At 37.9% G+C, this 21,300-nt stretch overlaps 1 protein-coding gene across 3 annotated transcripts; it reads right to left on the reverse strand.

The window, feature by feature from the left end:
• Positions 1 to 98: 98 nt before the first annotated feature.
• Positions 99 to 21,182, reverse strand: LOC112467254 (epidermal growth factor receptor kinase substrate 8-like). 3 transcript variants are annotated; one of them, XM_025035792.1, is made up of 10 exons: positions 20,957 to 21,182; positions 8,566 to 8,638; positions 7,913 to 8,148; positions 7,211 to 7,550; positions 5,812 to 7,028; positions 5,217 to 5,334; positions 1,453 to 1,989; positions 1,086 to 1,257; positions 857 to 992; positions 689 to 784 (listed from the first exon to the last, which is right to left on the reverse strand). In XM_025035792.1, the coding sequence occupies exons 2-10, from the start codon at positions 8,606 to 8,608 to the stop codon at positions 689 to 691; spliced, it is 2,895 nt and encodes a 964-aa protein (XP_024891560.1). In that variant the 5' UTR covers positions 8,609 to 8,638; positions 20,957 to 21,182. The 3 variants fall into 3 exon arrangements, with proteins under 3 accessions (XP_024891559.1, XP_024891560.1, XP_024891558.1); XM_025035790.1 differs by having other exon boundaries at positions 5,812 to 7,031; positions 20,957 to 21,181; XM_025035791.1 differs by lacking the exon at positions 20,957 to 21,182 and having other exon boundaries at positions 99 to 784; positions 5,812 to 7,031; positions 8,566 to 8,608.
• Positions 21,183 to 21,300: the final 118 nt, after the last annotated feature.

The following is a 21,300-nucleotide window of genomic DNA, read 5'->3' on the forward strand; positions in this document are numbered from 1 at the left end:
CACGATTTTCCTTAGCGATTGACCTTAGACAACTTACTATAGATCTAATATATATACATATATTGACCGTAACGTAAAGAAGTAGAACACAGGTATGTAAAAGAGGATACATTTGGCCGATTGTTACTGTCCTTTTCATTAATTAACGATTTAATTAACAATTTGTGTTGAAGATACATAATTGATGATTATCATATAATATATATTTATATTACACATACTGTAATTACATATTCTTTTATAATTGCTATCTTCTAATATCATTACCGCATTCGAGATAATATATTTCCTTTGCAACATTTAACTTAATTAACATTTAAATTTAACTTAAAGTGCTCAAAATGTTGCTGTCGAGTACTAAAGCGATATGTAAGTTTGTTAAAATAATGGATAATATTGCTCGCAAAAAGAACATCACAGCTAATTTATTGTATAATAGCGCATGCATGCCAGCTTGCTGAAAATTTTTGATACGTGATATGGCTTTAACTCGTAATAAATAATTATCACAATACGTAAGATAAAATAAAATAATTCGATATTTATTGTATTTTATCTTCCATTTTTCTAAATTTGCTATTCTCACGTGACTACAAAGCGCTTGCACATATCGCTTCGATATTTGCATCATTCCAATTTCCTGCAGCATTCCGGTTCGCATATATTGAAATATAAGGAATATTATGATTCACTTTCTGGCTTCATCCTTATCGTTTAATTTTTCCGCTCTTTGACGCGCTTTTTCTAAAATTTGCTTGAGTTCTGACGATCGGGCAGTTTTGTACTGTAAAAAAAGAAAAAAAAATAGAAAAATGTTGTAAACATTACAAAATCTTTTCCATTAAAGCATGCTTACCTCACATTCGTTTTTCGCTAAAGTTATTTGCCCATTCAGCCTGCTTCCCTCGGACAGACCGCACAATTGCTCCAGTCGCCGTCGCGATAAATTGAACAATTCCGTGCCGTTCGTATTTTCCAACTGTTTGCAAATTCTACAAATAAAATATACTTGTATTTATTGAATGATGAATAGATCACAGTTCCGTTACTCTCTCATATCAGAATTATATATATAGTCAATATACTTTTGCGAGAATCCTTTGGCTGATAACCAAGTTTGAACTTCCCAAGGGGTCGAGTGTTGATTCAACCAAATTTCCTGCGTGCTGTTATTGATAGGAGAATTTGCTTTCTTCTCTCGAAATATCCTCAGAACAAACTTGAGCTCTTTTTGAACTTCTTCTTGACTGGAAATGCCTTTTGAAAGTATAAAGAGTAAGAATGCGCCACAAATACATTTACTATGATAATAATTGCTAATTATAAAAATTTTCATTTAATTACATTTAAATAAAAATCCATTTTGAGTCGGGTTTTAACAAATAGGTATGTATAAGATAGATTAACAAGATAAAATAATTATTAACATTAATATTTGAAGCTAGTACTCACCATTGAAGAGTTTACTACTTTTGAAAGTTTCTGCTTTATTAAACGTAAAAGTTGTCGCTGGCACAGATTTTTGAGTTTGAAGCAGTGGGGTAGATCCTATTGGCGTCGTCGGCGGCGGCGGCGGCGGCGGCGGTGGTGGAAGTGGTGGAGGCGTCGGAGATATCGTCGATGAATCTAATGCCGGTACAGGTGATGCTGGTGCTGATTTTAATGGAGATAGTATTGGGATTGATTTCAATACAAATAATGTTGGTGCTGATTTTGATGTGGGTAATTTTGGTGCTGATTCCGATGCAGGTAGTGCTGGCGTTGATTTCGATGCGGACAGCTCTGGTGGTAGTGTCAGTGCAGCCGGCGCGGGTAAAGCTGGCTTGTCGGGTATTACATCTAGTATTATATCGCGAGGTGGTGAATGCACTTCCACGATGCTTTGTTGCGTATTAAGCTTTCCATTCGACTGAGAAATACTCTCGATAGAAGAAGTGCTAGATCTACTGCTATCACTGATGGATATTCCGTTGTAAGAACTAATGTCGTCTGTAAAACAATTTTTACATAAATTAATTTGCATCAAATTGTCCTTGATAAGATATAATAAATTATTTATTGCACGAGTATTTGATTCGTTCACGGAATCAATACATCGTAATGCATGCCATTATAGACGAGCTTAAAATACGTGGAAAGGCTATAACTTACCCCACAAAGCTTTCACATAAACTACACACAGTTTTATATAATTGGACGAACACTAAGCATATATAATTTAAGCATCATGTATCGTTATATAAGCATATGTTTATTATACAAGGTGTTTTTTATCACTGCACTAAACAAAGTATCTTTATATAAAATATAACGAAATGATACTACAATTATATTTAATTGTTGTTGCGATTCGCAGGAGACAAGAGAAATGACGGGAACGACGACGACTCCTTGCACGAATAGAATGTTTATTAATAATAAGTGATGTACACATATAAAAAAATTACAGTACAATGAAATATACTGATGGATCGCATTCCCGGCCCGTGGACACACACATAAATGTCAAACTAATATTTCGATCGATCGCGAAATAAAGATAGGAGATAGCGCGTAGTTGTTCACTTTTTTTAGCTTTATACATTGTAATTTCTTATGAAAAATATACGTCGCATTGTAAGGAGCGTTTTATCAATAGGATTACGATATATAACATCACAATCTAACAATAAATAAAGGAATATGAAGAGAATGTATCTGTAATAGAGAAAGAATAACAAGAACTTGTACTGCTTGTCCACGTTTATTATATTGCTCATTGACTTCTTGGTCGACTAGTTATTATCTCGTTTAAGTCAACACTTTGATATATGTAGGTTTAAATATATGACAATAAATAATGCAAGTCACAAAAAATAATAATAGCATCAATTCGATAAAATCGATTCTGTCTTTTATGCTTGTACTTTTTCTGTCTTTCTTTGACAGTAAAGATTTACAATTAGAAATATATTGAGAGAAGCTTAGATTTCGCGTTACAGCGAAATTTATATAAATCATATGCAGACCATGATTACAAGAGATCTAGTTCGTCAGTGTTTTGTATTTCTAATATTTTTAAACTTTACAAAAATTTATCATACATGTGTGTGTGTGTGTGTGTGTCTTTTCTCTCATTGTTTTTACAGCTCTCTTTTTCCTCGTATTCCCTTCGGTCGTTTGTACAAGCTTATTTACATTGATACATACAAAATGCATGCGACAATGACACGTACAAGCAAAATTGGCAAAAAGATTCGCTACATCAATAGAAGCTATTGATAAAACGGAGAAATAAACATGAAAATGTATCGTCAGATACCCTAGTAGCGCAATACATTTGCAACATGTTGGCTAAATATTGGTTGTATTAGAAATACAAAACACTGGCCTCTTGGCCAGTATTTCCTAATGTAAAGCATATTGGTTATTAATAAAATGCAAGTGCACTGCCAATATTAGCTCAAAAAGAGAGAGCGTCCACTTAACAATATAATACCAATATGAAAAATTAGTCTATATACCCAACAAAAAAATTGGATATATGTCCAGTATATTGTTAGCCAATATTAAAATATAGTATAATATAATAAAGTTGTGCTACTAGGGTACGTATTTTCAGAGAAGTCGTTTTCTTTTCCTCCACAGTCTCCCAAACGATTCTTATCAAGAGCTTTTATCGAAATCGTAGAATTTGTTCGCACAATGAAGCTCCAGTAAGGACAAAGGACAAACACAGTTATAATTTCAACGGAAATATATATATATATATCTAAGGTAGATTATATCATCCCAACTAATTCAACCGTTTACATATCTAGGTGTGTATTTATATCATTTCATACTTGCATTGCTTTATCAGTATAAGTACTTTTTAACGAAAGAAAATATCAGATCTTAGCGGATTTAACGTCAGATATCGTAACATTTTCACTTATAAAGTAACATGTATATAATATGTATATGGATTCTTCTTTCTGCCATTATAAACTACATAGCTAAATTTGGTTAGTCGATAAATACAGAAGATAACATATATGTGACGATACGATCGATTATCAGAAGTACAACGTTAGAAACTAGTTGGTAACTCTCAACCACGTTAAATGCTGGATGATTGTCATTATATTTTCATTAAATTTTAAGCGCGTTACGAGATTCGTGATTCAATTAAATGCTTTTATATGTGGTTGATAGTCACTGTTATCCAATAGCTAACAGATCTCGATCATTATTAAACGGCTTATTAATTAATTCACACTAAACGTGGTTCCAAAATCTTAACTTTTATACAAGTGTCTGACAATATGTCTTGACATATTGCCTTGGAAAGTAGATTCCCTCGATAACTCTGCCGCGTCGCCATTATTGCGCTGTCTCATTTCTGATTATCATTAATCACAATGTCTGTATTTGTGATAACGATACATCTGTGATAATGATAAAGGAAAGTCAACAAAATAATCAAGTCAATCTATGCGTTTGAGAATATAAATTATTATGAATAACCATTTCATACGGAATGAATTATTACTTGATACATTTAGAATCGTTCTTCATACTTATTAACTCTTTCAACAATGACCATACAGATTGCTGGATTGCTGCAACGTTGTAGGCCATACGAGACAGAGACAGAGACAATGGCCTTGTAACGCAAGGATACGAGAGCAATATACTTATATATGTATAAAAAAAAGCACAATTTACCAGTGTTACTCTTAAATGATACATATATGCGGATCAGAATAATTACTCTATCCGAAGAACCTAGAATACCACGCCCCCGTTGCAATCGTATAAATGGCTCACACAGTCTACACTCATATATATGTACATGTTTAAAAGAAAATCGTCAGATATTACAACATTTCTTCACGAGAGTGCTAATTGAAATGCTAATTGAACGATGATCTAATGGTTAATTATACTACAGTCCGTTTACAGTCTAATGTGATGCGCGTTCTCCTACCTCTTATGTATATTGGAGTATAGCTTTATTGGATTTAATAATATATCGACTTTAATGTCACCTCACCATCATATTAATCAAGACAGCATCTTTTGGAAGACATTTGTTGTTGCTAAAAAATCTGACTTATATAAGAGGCGATGAAAGCTGAAATTTATAGCTTGACACTTTCCTAATTCTCAGAAATTTCTCAAATTTGGATAAAAATAGGAGACAGATATATAATCGCGAGTTGGATAAATGACTTAAAAGTATCGAAATTCACCTTTTTTCCCAAGTCTTTCCTTTCTCACCCAATCAGCAGGGGCTGGCGGCGGAATCGCATGTGTTCGATGTGTGGTTTCCGGACCTGGACTAGTGCTGGTTCTTTCAATCTCCGAATCCTGTGACACACAATCAATTCTATTACAAATACATAAAATTTATATAATTAGCTTAATAATTCACATAATTCTCTTAATTATATGTTGATACTTTAGAGAGTGAATCTAAAGTCCTGTCTTTTGCACGCTGCAGCGTGTTTCAATGTAAACTTGTATTTAAACAAAGTTTGTATAATTCATTGTTGTCGAAATATATATCTATCCTGGTGGAAAAATGCCTCAGAATTTTTCATATTATTTATCAAAATGCCTATAAAAATTTTAAGACTTGCTTAAAATTGTTAAATTTTCCAAGATTTTTATATATTATTAATTAGAACATTTTTCAGAAAAACTTAGACAAAATAATAATAAAATATTTCAGATTTTTCCCGCCAACACATCTTTGTAAAAAATGTGAATAAACATGAACAAATTGTCCATAATTATTCATCAGCAAGATATCCAAAGGTGTGTTCACCTCTTAATGACTCTCACCTCATAATTATAGCCGTGCCCTTGCCTCGGATATCTGCTGGTATATAGAGGATTGTTAAAGACGTCATTGTCAGCAGAATGAGTAGCGGGATTGTGAGGCGTAACGATGGTGTGCGGCACGTGAGCGACTTGCCCTCGGGAGTTTCTCGCTTTCCACCATTTCCTGCTATCGTCAAGAATCTCCAGATATTCGCCTCTGACTACCGTGAGCTCCTTGTCGTTGTTCGCCGTTCGTGGATAAGTGACTTGCACAATTTTGCCATGGCGCGCTACCAATTCATCCAGCCAAGCCTCCTGCGCTCTCTCTATACCGGCGGCTGCTCTGGGAGCTCTCTCGATCGAGTCTACGGAAATATCACTATGCGCCCTGGTCTGATCCACTCTTTCCTCGCGACCATACAATTCCGAGCTCGGTCCATAATTCCTGTCGAAATATTCGTTACCGCCGCGCTCCTCCCGGCTCTCGTACTCGAGATAATCGCTGCTGTAATGCGATTCATCCACATCACGGTGATTGTAATAAGGATCGTTCTGTTGTTCTGGCAACTCGTCTCTTTTTTGTTTATCCGCATTCAATAAGGACGCCAAATGATCGTGATCTCTGTCCTCGGGAATAGGATACTCTGGCGACCAACCGTCCATGAAGATCGGATGGTACGGCGGCACGTGTCCTTTCCATTGATCGCGCGGTATCAGCCACGTGTCGCCCAGCGAGTGCCAGAGCTCGGTCTCTTTGCTGGTGACGCAGTTTATCAGCAAATTGACCGCTTCTCGGGTGAGGAGCGGCGACACTACTTTACTGGGTAAATTCGGATCGTAATTAGTATCGTGAGAAGCGTCCACGATGAGCGCGAGCGGCGTGAAGAGAAAGTGTACGAGTTCCGGCGCGTTGGGATCGTGGATATGCGCTTTGAGCTTGGCTAATAGGTTGAACGAGAGCTTGAATTTCTGGAAGATATCAATGAACTCCATCTCGGGAGGTGGCTTTGCTCTCATCGTTAGCATACCGTCGCCGAGGTTTCTCTTCTTTGATTTCCGATTACGTCGTCGGCGCTCTAGCTCCCGAGACGCAGCAGCCGCGTGTTGCAGACGCGCGATGAACTTTTCGATGTCGTCGAAGCAATGATTTAAGATCGTCACGTCGCGCTCGTACTTCTCCGACGATGTCGACGACACCTCGTCGTTGTTCTCTTCTCGAGACATGTCATTCTGTCCGTCTGCTATGTTAAATTCACACACAGAGATATTCAATGCATTAATATTAATATTATATTGTAATTATATCCTTGAGAGTTTTTATATTCAATGGTGTTTCAAATTAATGGTAAACATTTATTTAAACATTATTTTCAATGATAGAAAATATAACACAATTTTTTTTACATAATTGCACACTCACCATTCGCCGCGTTGAAAGCAGACACCTGTTCCCTGACATTAACGCCGTTCAAGGGTGGTTCCGGAGGCGGTAAGGCAGGTGGAGGTGGAATATGTCCTCTAGGCCCTCGGGGCGAGCCACCCGTGACCAGTTTTCCCATTTGCAGCATCTTCAGGTCCTCGACGAGGTCCTGCGCCGAAACACTCTGACATTGGAATATGTGCATTTCCGCTCGCTGACCAGAACCACTATCGTCAGCTACCGTAAACACCAAAATGTTGTTGTACATCTCCATGGGATCTCTCGACGTAAATGCCGTCGGTTCTTGTATCAAGGAAGCCGGAAATCGCTCCATAATGGCCTAAAATTATCAATCGTATATTATATTGTTAGGTGAATTAGAATCGCCGATTGTACTTTGTACACGCAGTAATTTTGCGAACAATCTATACCTTCTCGCGTGACATGACAAGTTGATACACGTTGATATAAGTTACATAGGTAATTCTCAATTAATTAATTTCGTTTACGATTTGCGATATCACTTTATTATGGCCTCGAAGATTGTAACAGTTTATATCTCGAGGATCGAAGACGTGACAAAATATATGGATTTAATTAAAAGCATCGTTAAGTTCCGCAAACACAGACCCGTTTTGCGGACGCCCGTGTATTTACGCGGCGCGGCGGTAGAATCTGTACGGCGTAAAATAGAAAAATTACCCCCGTTTCGTTGTCCATGATAAGGACCCAGTTTCGCTCGAGACGGAGCTGCATTTTTTGACTCCAAATGCCATTGCTTTTTTCCAGTTGTAGAAGGCGGCGCATACCATCCGCCGGATAAACAATACCGGTTTCCTTCGTGACGGTGAACGTGGCCAAGTGCTCCATCATATACGTCGGCTCCGAGCTGCTGGCGCGACCGCCAGAAGTGCTCGACGGCCCACTGGAGCCACCATCTGAAATGTGAGACGTGCCTTTAATAATTAATTCATAAAATTCTTCTTTCGATATTCCTCATTTCTTTGTTATTTATCCTAAGATAATACAAAGTGCTACTTGAATTTTCTTTCGATTTTTTTTATCAATATTAATTTACGCATGTCATAATAAAATTAATTCTTTTTTGCAGAATATTTTTTCTCATTCTTTTATATCTAAAACAATGCATTGCTATTGATATTTTAAATTTGTTATTCTATTCAATTTTGTGCTGGAGTTTATACATATAGCATTTCGTCTTAATTTTCTCCAAAAGATTCGCGATAATCAGGTTTAATTGCCAGACAAACGGTACATTAGCAAATGATAATTTATTTCGAAATGTAATTAACTTGTTAATTCCACGGTATAATCTAAATGAGCAGGTTGCTCACCTTTGTTATAAGCGGGGCTGTGACCACTGTTGTAGTACGGCATGGTAACCAGGATGTGCCGCGCTGGTTATAACTGAAACAGAGGAGCCAAAGTTCCCATTATGAAACGTATCACTAAAAGAGGCTTTGAATTATGTGTCAGGTAATAATTCGTCACGGGCGAGTAAGGACGTATACGAAAATCTTAATTGGCCTTCAAAGTTCGCGTTCGCAAGGCTCCGGTTAATTTATGCGCGTCCGGCTTTGCCGGCCGTCTTTTCATTTCGGATCGGTGCAGTTTGGTGTAGTCGTAAAGATATTGTTATGTTGCCAGGCGCAGAGTATCCGAGTTCAATAACTTAATGACAGCAACGACCAACGTCGATACTTGCACGTCGCACGTCGCATGTCGCACGTCGCCGCGGCCGTATATCCGGCTATCGGGTCAGCAGTGCCATACTTGGCGCTCAAGAAAGTCAGCAGAAAGCAGCAGCCCCTTTGCCCCTCGCTAAAGTGAAATTCCAATGAGTTTAATTCGTTTGCCAGACATGTCTGGAATTTCTCCTCTTCTTCTTCTCCTCCTCCTCCTCCTTCTTCTCCCAGTTTACTAAACTTCATTTTCGAAGGTGAAATCATGGAGCTAATCGTGTTCACTACTCGTTCGGACACTCTACTGCCGTTTGACTGGCGCGAGAGCAGTCTCGTCCACTTTTCACTTCCTTCTATACCTGTTTCGTAGTTGCATTAACCGCAATCTTTATGCACGATTAACGTGCCTTACGATTTCCTAAATATCATATCCTTTAATGTAATATTTTGCGTAATATCAATATGTTATCTCTGTTTATTGAAATTAAATAATCTATACATATGAAATGCTTTAATTATTATCAGTTAAAGTAGGTATAATTTCTAGATAGCTTACTCATGTTTTCAAATATTTTATATATATAAAATTTTTTGTACGAGTATTTATGCATGCAAACGATTTACGAAAAAATTAATTAAAATAAAAATATATAATTCATGCGAATGTAATTTGTTTATAAGGCAGGATCAGGATATTTTGTTGAAATTTTGTATATTGCATATAAGTAATTTCGAAACTGTGAAATGGTTGTCGCAGGAATATTTTTCTTCTTCATTTTCTAGCGGAAAGATTTATCTATAATATTTATTATCGCGTGTAAATTGATGCGTCATAAAATCTACACGCTCGTCGAGGGATCATTCCCGATAGAAGAGAAACTGAGACGACAATTCGTTTTTGCATAGCTATGTGCGAAGAATGTGAATATCTGAATTTGTTCCTAGAGAAATTCCTCCATAATATTCTCCTCTGATAGAGTTAACCGCACATGCAAACGCGCAACTACTTGAAAAATATTCGAACAATTAAAAAAAAAGAAGGATGTAATATATATGTATAAATTCAAAATTAGTGATTTTGACGTATGTACATATTATAATGAAAGTTTATGTCAAGTAAATATGTGTATTTTGTTATTGCATCGTGTTAAATCAAGATTTCTACAAGTATTCTGTTAATTTTCTTTAATACTAGACGAGTCTTATGATATTACGTAGAGTGTAAATACTTGCTCAATGAGTCCCGTAAATACCTTCGGCAACTGCGAGTTGTCAATCGCATTTGCGTAACTACATGACAACTGATCGTTCTTTCATAACGCTACGTCACATTAACGAGTTTACGTGAATGTAATATCTTGTTGGTGAAAAAAAATTATGCATTTCCTGCGATATTATGCGATTCAATTTATACGCAAAAAGAAATCTCCAAACAAAGATGCTTATAAAACTTTGCAAGTTTTCCGAAAAATAACTTACCACGACATTGGTATATCTACAAATATGATAAACTAATCACAATTAAAATAAAATAAAAGTAATTGTGATTTATATAAAAAATTGTAATTTATAATAAAAAATTATGACTATCCCTCTCCCCCACACAACGTGTGTTACGTGAATATGTGAATGGTAATATTTTAGGAACAGCAAGAAATCTGCAGAAATTTTTCTTCAAGTTTCTCTTCTTCTACTTGTATGGATCTTCGTCTCTATTGGGACAAGCATTCTTCGAGTCATTAAATTGTGGTTTAATTGTTTAGTTGACTGCGCCCGTTTATAGTTTCGAAAGTGCAAACAAGCGCTTCTAATCGCGCGAGCGCAAGCGGTCAGGCGTTTCGCTTCGAAATTTTCGCTCGCGATTCTTTAATGATTTGGCAGCTAAGTCGGTCGCTAAACGTAAATCTATTCGTCGGCACGTAAAAATGAGTAATAAGGAGATACTTGTTAAACGATAAATAATTTTGATTCGCTTTCACCGACGTCGACAGGTTGTTCGGAAGCAATTTTGCAATTCACGATGGGATTAGATACCGTGAGAACGGAAAGAAAGCATTGTTATATGACAGGCACGTCAATCGGTTGTCATTTCGCACAATGACAAGTAAGTAGCGCTGTTAATATGGGCTAGACTATTCTTTACATCAAATAACTCGTGCAACTATGTGATGTAATTAAAAAATCCTTACGGTATGTTAAAAATTATTAAACATTTCTTACATAAATAACAAATCGCTCTATAAAGTAATGAACAATCACGAGATGAAAGATATAAATTAATAATCGGAGCGCTTATCAGAGCGCTTACACGTTTCGATTATTTCGAGTATTTTGAATTTCGGAACGATTCATGATTATTCTATACATTGTTCGATTTAATATCCGGCGAGTGGAATAATATCAGATAAATTATCACAATAATATTTTATGCAACGCTTCATACGTTCTAATGAGGGAAGGAGAGGGCAAGAGAGAGAGAGAGAGAGAGAGAGAGAGAGAGAGAGAGAGAGAGATAAATATGGTTGCCTCTTTTACTGGCATCCGCGGTCTAGGCTGTCGTTTCATTATACAAATACGTATAATTTTATGTGCTAGCGAATTTGGATCACAGAATTATCACACGTCAAGTCGATTGATTGATAGTATTGCGATACGTGATCTGAGAAAAAATCGACGTTTGGAATCGTCATATCGCATCGTTGGGAATGCAACTTGTATATTTGCATGTAACAAAAAGGATTATTGTATTTTTTTTTTAATTACACTACTATCCTGACTGCAATTACCACTAATGAGAAAAAATCGCAAAGTCCTGCTTGACGAGTTATAATAATAATTGTATATATAGAGTCTCAAATTTTGTGTATTATAATATTGCCCTGCCTTTCCGTAGATTCTTTGGTCAATTTAAGAGAAAGTTTAATAAAATACACCATCTACTTTAACCTTTTTAATTTTCAGCTTATCGCTAAGGTTTTCTTTACGTCATTTTTCTCCAGGCTAAAATTCTATGCTATATTTTATAAGCATAGAGTTATTTTAAAGCCTAAAATCATTACGGCTTTCTCAATTCTATCACGTTCATGTATCTGTACATATACACATTTTATTATTTTCTTATATATTTAGTCATATTATTTTAAGTTTATTTCCTCGTTTCTAGTATAAGTTTAAATTAAAAAAAGGAATAATATTAATCTAGCAATCTAGCGGAACGGGAATTGTAAAAATGAGGAAATAAAATTACGGATATCGTATGAGATATTAAATATAACTATTTTGCCGGCGAGGTTCTCACGCACTGTAGAGTCCGTAGACTGTAGGTAGCTACGACTCGACGTGAAAGAATTCCTGTTCGCAACGCGGTTCTAATGCTGGCCTAAGGATCTCGACGGAGGCCTAACACACAGCAGTCACGGCAAAAAGGGAAGGGAAAAGGAAAGAAGGTGAGTGGGCTTCGGTGTGTATGCCTCTCCACGAGACCCAAGTTACCAATGCGTTTCGATCCTGCATACCAGGAATTCCTCATCAACGCTCTGAATTCTAGATTTTAACATGTAACCGAGAATCCCTATTCACGGAATCAACGATATATCAGATGTACAGAATAACGTCAACAAAAACTAACGAGTTATTAGAATTAAAATTAATTGTATACATTGGATATTTTTTTTAACTTTATATATAAATAGAAACGCAATTTTTATTGTTCTAACGAGAGTTGGATTTAATAATTCTTCTTCCAATCTCGAGAAATAAACGCGAATCGGCTATGCAAATGTAATCTCGAGAAATGAACATAAAATGCGCGTAGAAGAATGCATATCCAAGTATCTCTGAGATATCACTTTGTAAAACTTTGTAAAGATTGGATTATGCAAATTTTGTATCAGCGCGGAATGTTAGCATAGGAAAAGGATATTACAACATCCAAGTTCTCATTGAGAATACAATTTTTTTACGTCACCTAGACGTCCAAAGTGTGGAAAAAGAATAAAGAGTATAAGTATATTATGAATATGTACATATATGCGTAAACGTACTTCGCGACAAGTCTCAAACGTAATTATTTATATTTATATGGATACGGACACATCTCACGTGCAGAAAAATTTAATCGTGCAGGAATGCGTCGTATCGTGGATTCGCTACCTTGAATGTACTTGACACCTACAAACGGTTTAACCTTGGAACCACTAAATTTTGCGTCCAATCGTATTGTAGGAGCAAACAAATATACAAATATACAAATTGATTTTATGCAAATCAAGATTTTTTACCGCACCTCTCTCTCTCTCTTTCTCGCTCGCTCGCTTTTTTTATGACATTCCTTTGATTTCTGCAAATTTTTATGCGCATATGTGACAGTTTTTTTCGCTTTAATTACAAATCTCGAAGAATAAAGAACGTAAATTTTACTTGTTCGATATATTTATGTATCGTGGAAAATAAAATATCTTGATGACTCGTAAGAGTTTTCGCAATGTTCTATTTTTACTCCTTACAAACCGTACGAACTCTTTTTACGTACAAAGTGGAAAACTCTAAACGTAATTTTCGCCTATGCCAATGGGTTAACAACCTTGGACATGGTCGAGATGTTCCACGCACTGGCGACGGAAGGGAATGCGAGCAAGTATTTTGTTGCTCGTGTGCGCGAGCGCGAGCGCGATGATAAATCGAGATGATGCACATTTTACGATCCACATATACGAACGTTCCCTTAACGAAGGCATAAATTTCATATTTTCCGCGGCATTCGTGCTCAATGCAAAACCCGATAGATAAGAGTCGGCGCGACACGATACGTTTTGTGTCAAGAGCCTTTAAATTAAACGATGACACGACTAATCTCGGAAAAACGCACCGTTTGCATCCTCAGCCCTTTCTCCGTTACGTCATTCCATTTTTATTTAATGGTCCGTCTAGGTAACAAGCAGTTACGTATGTGATTGTGAGAAACAGAAAAAAAATAAGTCCAAACATCATTATAATTGCAATGAATTAAACTCCAAGTTCCAATTCTGCAAGTGTGTAAGTTGTAGAATAAGTTCGATTCTAAAGAGTCCAAATAATTTTTATATTATTATTTATTTGTTAATTCTGTTCTTTTCTTCCAAAATCCAAAGAAAAGCGAGTTTTGTTTTTTATATCCTTCCGCTTCTCCGGTGTAATATTCCCGTGACGTAGACAACGTGATCGTGCCGAAGACGTTACCTCGCATATGCCGCTCTTTTATGGAATTGAGGTTTCTCGAAGTCACGGCGCACCTCAAGAATCGGCAATGCACCTCGGGAATGCAGCACGAGCCGCAATTATGTCTGGATGCACCATGCACGTGCGCGGGTTGCATCGCACGCTCGAGAAAACGTAATCCAGGAGAATGTCTCGATTATGATTCGCCGTCTCTATCGCTCTTTTCTTGTCTCTCTTACAATAAGTCTCTCTATGCGTTTCTTCAATAAATTAACGTCGAATTAAAATTGGCACGAAACGAAAATATTGGAGAATTAATTCTTAAAATTTTGACATATTGCACAAACGTTTTCACGTTATATAATATGTATAATATTGTCTATATGTAATATTCTAATATGCTATACTTAATTACAATAATTATTATAATATACATATTGACAGAGTCGGTTAATAAATATGCAAAAATTATCGGCGTAAGGTCCACTTTCAACTCGTCAAAATTATAACGGCATCTTTATGTCCGCACACGTATACCGATCCTCTCCTTTACATTTATCCAGCGATTTCGTTTATGCGTGATCGGAGCTCGCGTGCCGCGACCGAGTGATATTATCGCGTTGGTCATTTTTATTTTTTAAATATATTATTGGAGCACACAGCCGCGCGGCGATTTTACAGGCCAGTAGGCACAAGCGTGTATGCAAATCGCAGAAAACGTGGAAAAGGCATAGGCATAGGCATCGGTACACGGCTACACGTAGCTGTAGCTGCATGTAACCGTTGACGCGACAAATATCGCATGTTACCGTAGCATTCAGTCAACGTTGATATACCGTTGATGAATATTTACGATTCTTATGTATCGTCATTATTGAAATTGCATTATACGCAACAATTCGTAAACTTTTCTAAATACACGTACAATTTTATCATTTTTTTAAACACAATTACCATTATATAATCATTTTATAGAATGTTAATATTGCGATTATTACGGTATACAAATACAAAGCAATAGTATGCGAATATTATGCCATCTTCCCTGAACGTTTCGCAATTATTACTTAATAATGTTTGTCAAGATATATATATATGAGACGCATGTGGGATGTACATGCAAATCGTAGAAAACGTGGAAAATTTTCAGTGGTAATACGTCATACGCAATCAATTACAATATAACTTACAGAAACAATTCGATAGAACGCCAATATTTTTCAGTTACAATCGATTATCGCTTATTTACATTTGTTTGTTTAAACTTGTTTAATGTTCTAGAAACAGGTAACAGCTAGGTACTTGAAGTACTATCTTTCTTGGAAAAAAAAGAAATATTTTGATAAAGGCACGTCGACCTGGTGGAAGAATAACCTTGCGTAAACGATATTTCCACATGGGACTAAATGAAACTTTAGTCGTTCCACTCTCATACATACATCCGTAAGATCAGCACGCCGCGCCGGCGCGGCCGCGGCGTGGCGGTGCCGGTAAGACACGTTGAAAGTAAATAGTAAATATCTACATTGCGGACGTGAACGTCTATATGAGCGATGGAAAAGTAGAAAGAAAGTTACCAATGCACCTCGCGCATACCAACGGCGATCTGTTCGCGTCTTGTCGCGAACAAGTTTTGTAGTGAATGGACCGAATCGCGCGTGGCGCGGCGCGAATCAACTTTTCACTCGACTGTTCGGTTCGTTGATTAATCGCTAAGGATCAATTTCATTCTTGCGCTCGATCATCTGTTTATCGAATGAATCTAATTTGTACGACACGGTACGTTTAATTCCATCGATTCGAGAGATCGCTCGAGATAATTACATCCCGAGATCAAAAGAATATTAATTTTAACTGTATATGCTTTACGCTAATTCTCTCATCGTATTTAATCGCATAAAGGTGCGAGCTGAAGTTTAATGAACTTGTAGTAGAAATCTCGTACTTGTTGGCGCGATCGACCGATTCTAAGTATATAATCGCGATTCTAATAATTTTGCCCATCAGAGTAAATAACCGCGTCAAATGTCAAATGTTCTATAATTATTAAGAGCACTAGTTATAGGAAAATAATGTGATTAATGTCTAAATCACGGTGTGTAAAATATAATAATGTTAACATATAATATGTTTATCTTATGTGGGTTAACAATTAGTATCTAATAATTTACAAATTATACATCGATATAATCAGAGAAGATACATGTATTGATTTTTACACGTGTACTCTGATAATCGTACAGATTTTCAGCATTTCGGAATCACGATTTGTCAAGGCTGTCAGAATTCGCAGACGATAGAGAATTACCTTTCGCTCGAAGTGCTCGAACGTAGGTAGGTATATAGTAAGTACGTCTAATCGCGGCGCGATCGCGCGAGGAGACTCTCTCATCGCGTCAACATATATCAAAAGGACTCGTTCACACGTATAAACGATCTTTCGGAAAAACATTCGTATGGAATGCGATGCCCGTATGCCGAGTGCGTGTAATGACGTTTTCCAAATAACGGAGCCCGCAGGTGGAAAAAGAGATGCGAAGAAAGGAACCAGAGATTATAAAAAATGCATTTAAGGCGATTTCACAATGGCAAGCGTAATATAACTCGCACTTGCGATACCTGTCTCTCTCTCTCTCTCTCTCTCTCTTTCTCTCACAGTGCACGTTGACGTCTACAGAAACGTAAAAACTTTACGTTTACGATTTCGCGAACAATTTCACGAGGAATGCACTGCGCTGATGATACCAAATGCATACTTATTGTTAGAGGTTTCAACGTTGCGAAAAATTGACTTGACTCAACTATACGTTAGTCGAGAGAAAAGTACCTACGTTCTTATTTCGCGCTATTCTAACAGGTGTAATAAAAATGGAAATATCGATATCAATATCGGTAATTTGCGCTTTGGCGAAACGATTCGCCAAAGTTGCCTAGCAAGTATTGACTAACATATTTGCAAAGTGATTTATGTAATGCCTTAAATAAGTTATATAATAAATGGAACATATTGAAATTATCGGTATGTAAAGAGAAAAAAGATACAAATATATCCGGACAAATAATGTATGAAAAATTATACCAATGAATCCGAAGCCAATAAATATATTCACAATGTGTGTCACGAAATCACAGATGTACTAGGAGGTCAACAAACTACTGCTACGTGAAACTACATTTTCCATACGTATGCTAGAGTGAGAAAGCAGGGCAATATTGAAGGCAAATGCACGCAAAATCAAGATATAGAAACGTTGCAAAATACTTTGCATTACAATTAATTAAAATAGTATCGCTCTGAATCAATAAGAATAATAAGATTGGAATGTTTTGGTTTTGGCTCATTTTCCGTTATAATATCAGAAAAATACTAAAACACGAATACGTACTACGTTCTGTTTACTATAATTCTCGTCGAAGAGGATATTCAAATATTGCATTACGATTTACGATTGCTCTCCGCTAATCATTTATCATCAACGATATCAATTTAGGACAGTTATAAATAAGAGTTGCTCGGAATATTTATCTTAATCCATTATTTAAAGCACACATATACACATGAGAACAACAACGTGTCATATTTCGAGAAACTCAATAAATTCTAAATTCTGCATTGACAGCATTCGAAAGGATGAGAATCGATCCATGCGTAGTATAATATAATAATCAATAATAAGCACTCGTGATCCGTGTCACGACATCGTTAGTCTTACGTGGGAGATGACGTAGGCATTTCGTAGGCGTGAATTACAGGTGTCGTTCGACAGTGGGATGCTATAGACGCGACGACGACAACGACAACGACTTGAACAAGTTCGATCGGATTGCTATATTCTCGCCGGCCGGCGCGGCGCGGCGTATTTTCCCCGCGTTGTAGAAGTTGAATTGAAATTTATCTTCGTCGGTTGTTAGAGGTTTTTGCTTGATCTCGACGACGATGACGCGTGTCCGATCGAACGTAAATAATCACGCGTGCACGCGATCTTCGTAATAATATAACGTACATTTTCGCGTCTTGGAGATAAGCAAGAGAAGTAGAACTCGACAAAACGATTATGCGCGCCATTACCGATTAAAGACGAACAATACAGTCGTGCCGCGATATAGGAATGCAGCTCGTAAATGTCACGGGCGGGGAGCCGAGAGCTAACGGGCAACTTGGAGATGTTTATTGCTCTTCTCGCCTTACGAGACTAGTACTGTAAGTATACGAGACACAGACACGTCCGTCTTGGACTTGTGCCTTGTGCCCGCTCAATGAAAAGGCGCCGACATTACGACGTACGCGTCTCGTGTGGCTCCGAGCTACGGATACCGCGCGATACCGAGGACTACCGATCTCTCTTTACGAGATGCTGGGCGCGTAACTGCCGCTTCTTAATCTTGACAAACGCGACGACCACCTTTTAATTTTAAGAGGAATACTTCGTACGATTTGGATTAGCTGTATTTTTTTACGAAAATAAAATAAAATAAAACAAGATAAAGAAGGGGACTGTAACAAAAACGAGGCTATTCTATAAACTATAAAGAATATATAGGAGTGTTGAAACGTGTACGTATGCGCAAACTCATCTTCATATGGGATATTCACGCGTATGGTTACCGCGATGTACCTTTACATTCAAGTTTAATTTTGAATAATGTAGAATTAACGTGGAGTTGTACGTAGTTAGCTATTACTTGTATAAATATAACTGTTATTTATAGATAATAGATACATAGAGTTACGAAACTGCGCGTCGACGTTGATTAAAAGCTTATAGAGTTCGCGCGGATAAGGGAATGGAACGTGCACGTTTTACAATCGCGAGATAGACCAAATGAGGATGATCAAAGGTCGGCGATCGATGAATCATTAGATCACGATAATGATAGCCCGATAAGAATTAGCAAATCGACATTACAATAGCTATAAGCTATAGTGATCGATGTCGCACGCGCCCAATATAGATAGCGTGTCATTATCGTTCCTGTCACATTCGTGCCATGTACAAAATAATACGAATTTTACGATTCACTTTTAAGGTTGGAAAGAGAGGGGGGGGGGGGGGAGAGAGAGAGAGAGAGAGAGAGAGAGAGAGAGAGAGAGAGAGAGAGAATATCTTTCTATTAAGGAAACATAATTTTACAGAAGTCTCATTTATGCATTAAACGAAAACTACAACTTTTGAACGTCTTGCACGTGTATTGATAAATATTTCGCGAAATAAACGATATTACTTTACTGATTTGCTTGTCGATTTTATAGTCAAGCTTCTATCGATAATAAAAACTAATAAAAATGTAATGGTTTTAGCTGTTATACAAATGCATGCCACGGTTTTTTTAAATATTTTATTTTAGTGAAGATGCGCGATAGCGACTCGAGAGAAATCAAGACGTAATCCAGATACAATGAATTATCCGACAATTAAGACTCGATCCGTACCGTCCAATTAGGAATCCTTAATTAGTTACGTGCGCCTCGCGCGGGCACGTCTAAAGTTGGTTTTAATGTCACCGGAAATGTACGTGTATCTAATTATTTGCGCAGTTTTATATTACTATTCAGATAGACGTATGTACCTGTCACGGGTGATCTTCGATGTAAGTACAGAAATATATGTCGACGTATTTCCTGAAATGTATGCAACTGAAGAGAGATGCCTATTACATACATAATAGATATATAGAAAACGAAACATGATCTGTGATTCACATTTATGATTCATACGATCATACGATAGTAGGCGAATCGTTAATTTTGTTGTCATCTTCAATTTTATTTTTACAATCTTACATTCATATAAGATACGTGATACTTTCTTGATTTTAAAACTATAAAATTTCAAAAAACTTTAAATTAAAACTTGATTTAAAGCTGGCAAATTTTCTCGGCCTTTTTAGCTTTGTGGAATGTTTATACAACTCGGGGTTAGATAGAGAGATTACGCGAGTTTTAAAACGCTACTCCACTCTAGCGAGCAAAAGGAGGTGAGAGTGTGGGATTGATACCATCTTTCTTTTTTTAGTATTTAAATCTCTCCGGGTCTACAAATTTTGTGCTACAACGTTCGCGGTAGTGCATGAATTCAGAATTAAAACGCGCCGACGTGCGAAAATCTTGCGTCCTTGTCCAGTTTCGTTTGTACATCTCCCGTTACGATACTCATAGCGCAAACTTTACGAACTTAAATGACGCGATTCGGACTTGAGATATGCGACCTGATAGAATGAGTTTCAACTTTGCTCCCTTACTCTTTGGTTTTATTTTTTTAGTACACCTCCCATTGCATTGCGTAGTAGTGGGCACTGGCTAATACTACAAATTTCGATTCACGTCGATGACGTGATCCGGAGTTAATTAAAATGCAACGCGAGCGAGGGTGGTACGTCGAAGTTGATCCAGCTCATCCAGCACGTATGCAGCGGTGTGGGAACGGGAACGGGAGCGGGAGCGGGAGCGGGAGCGGAGCAGAGTGCGAGCGCCTTTCGTCAGCACGATTTTTATCTGCCGTGCGTCTTCTCGTCGCCTTGTCGCCTCGTCGCATGCCGACGCAGGCTTGCCAGGACTCAGGAGTGCCAGGCTGGCTGACGCGGCCATGCACGCTGCGGAGGACGGAGGACGGCAACAGGTGTGCGCGACCGGGCGATTCGCCTCGGCGCTGCAACGGTGCTGCTTCGAGCGTTACGACTTGCGACGGCCTCGGGCCTCGCGATCGCGTTCCCTCGCACAATTTCCGGAGTATCGTCTCTCTCTCTCTCGTCGACGTGTCGACGTGAGATTCGTGTCGATCGGTCGAGGTGAGGACGCACGAGACCGACGTCTCGTAGGCGCGCGAGCGCGACAAACGGGATCGCTTACCTTATTTACAAATTTTTCACAATGCACCGCACGCGCGCGCACACTCCAAGAGACGGTGACAGGCAGAGGGCAGAGGGCCGGGGAGAGGGAGGCACTCGGTCCCGAGGCGACAGAGAAACGAGCGGCGGAGCTACGACCCGAACATGCTCGACCGCGAATACTCCGGCGACTAATCCGACATCCGACTGGAAGAGTGTAAGTCGCAATCCACGACGCACCGCGCACCGTCCTTACCCTTACCTGTCCCAGGTCCCAGGTGCGCCGTGCGCCGCAACGCGACGTGCCATTGGTCCAACGCCATCAGATACCAGACGCGAGACCAACATGGCGCTCGGGCCCACTCG

This window comes from Temnothorax curvispinosus, unplaced genomic scaffold (assembly GCF_003070985.1).
Source record: "Temnothorax curvispinosus isolate PA1 unplaced genomic scaffold, ASM307098v1 QBEX01017109.1, whole genome shotgun sequence".
Classification (NCBI taxonomy): Eukaryota; Metazoa; Arthropoda; class Insecta; order Hymenoptera; family Formicidae; genus Temnothorax; species Temnothorax curvispinosus.

Bases quoted from the DNA above. Each gene is read 5' to 3' on its own strand.
- LOC112467254 (XM_025035791.1), bottom strand. From the start codon at position 8,608: ATGCCGTACTACAACAGTGGTCACAGCCCCGCTTATAACAAAG. The intron at 7,551-7,912 runs GTAATTTTTCTA...TGATAATTTTAG, and splicing joins TCATGGACAACGAAACGGGG to GCCATTATGGAGCGATTTCC. The intron at 993-1,085 runs GTATATTGACTA...TTTTATTTGTAG, and splicing joins GCCAAAGGATTCTCGCAAAA to AATTTGCAAACAGTTGGAAA.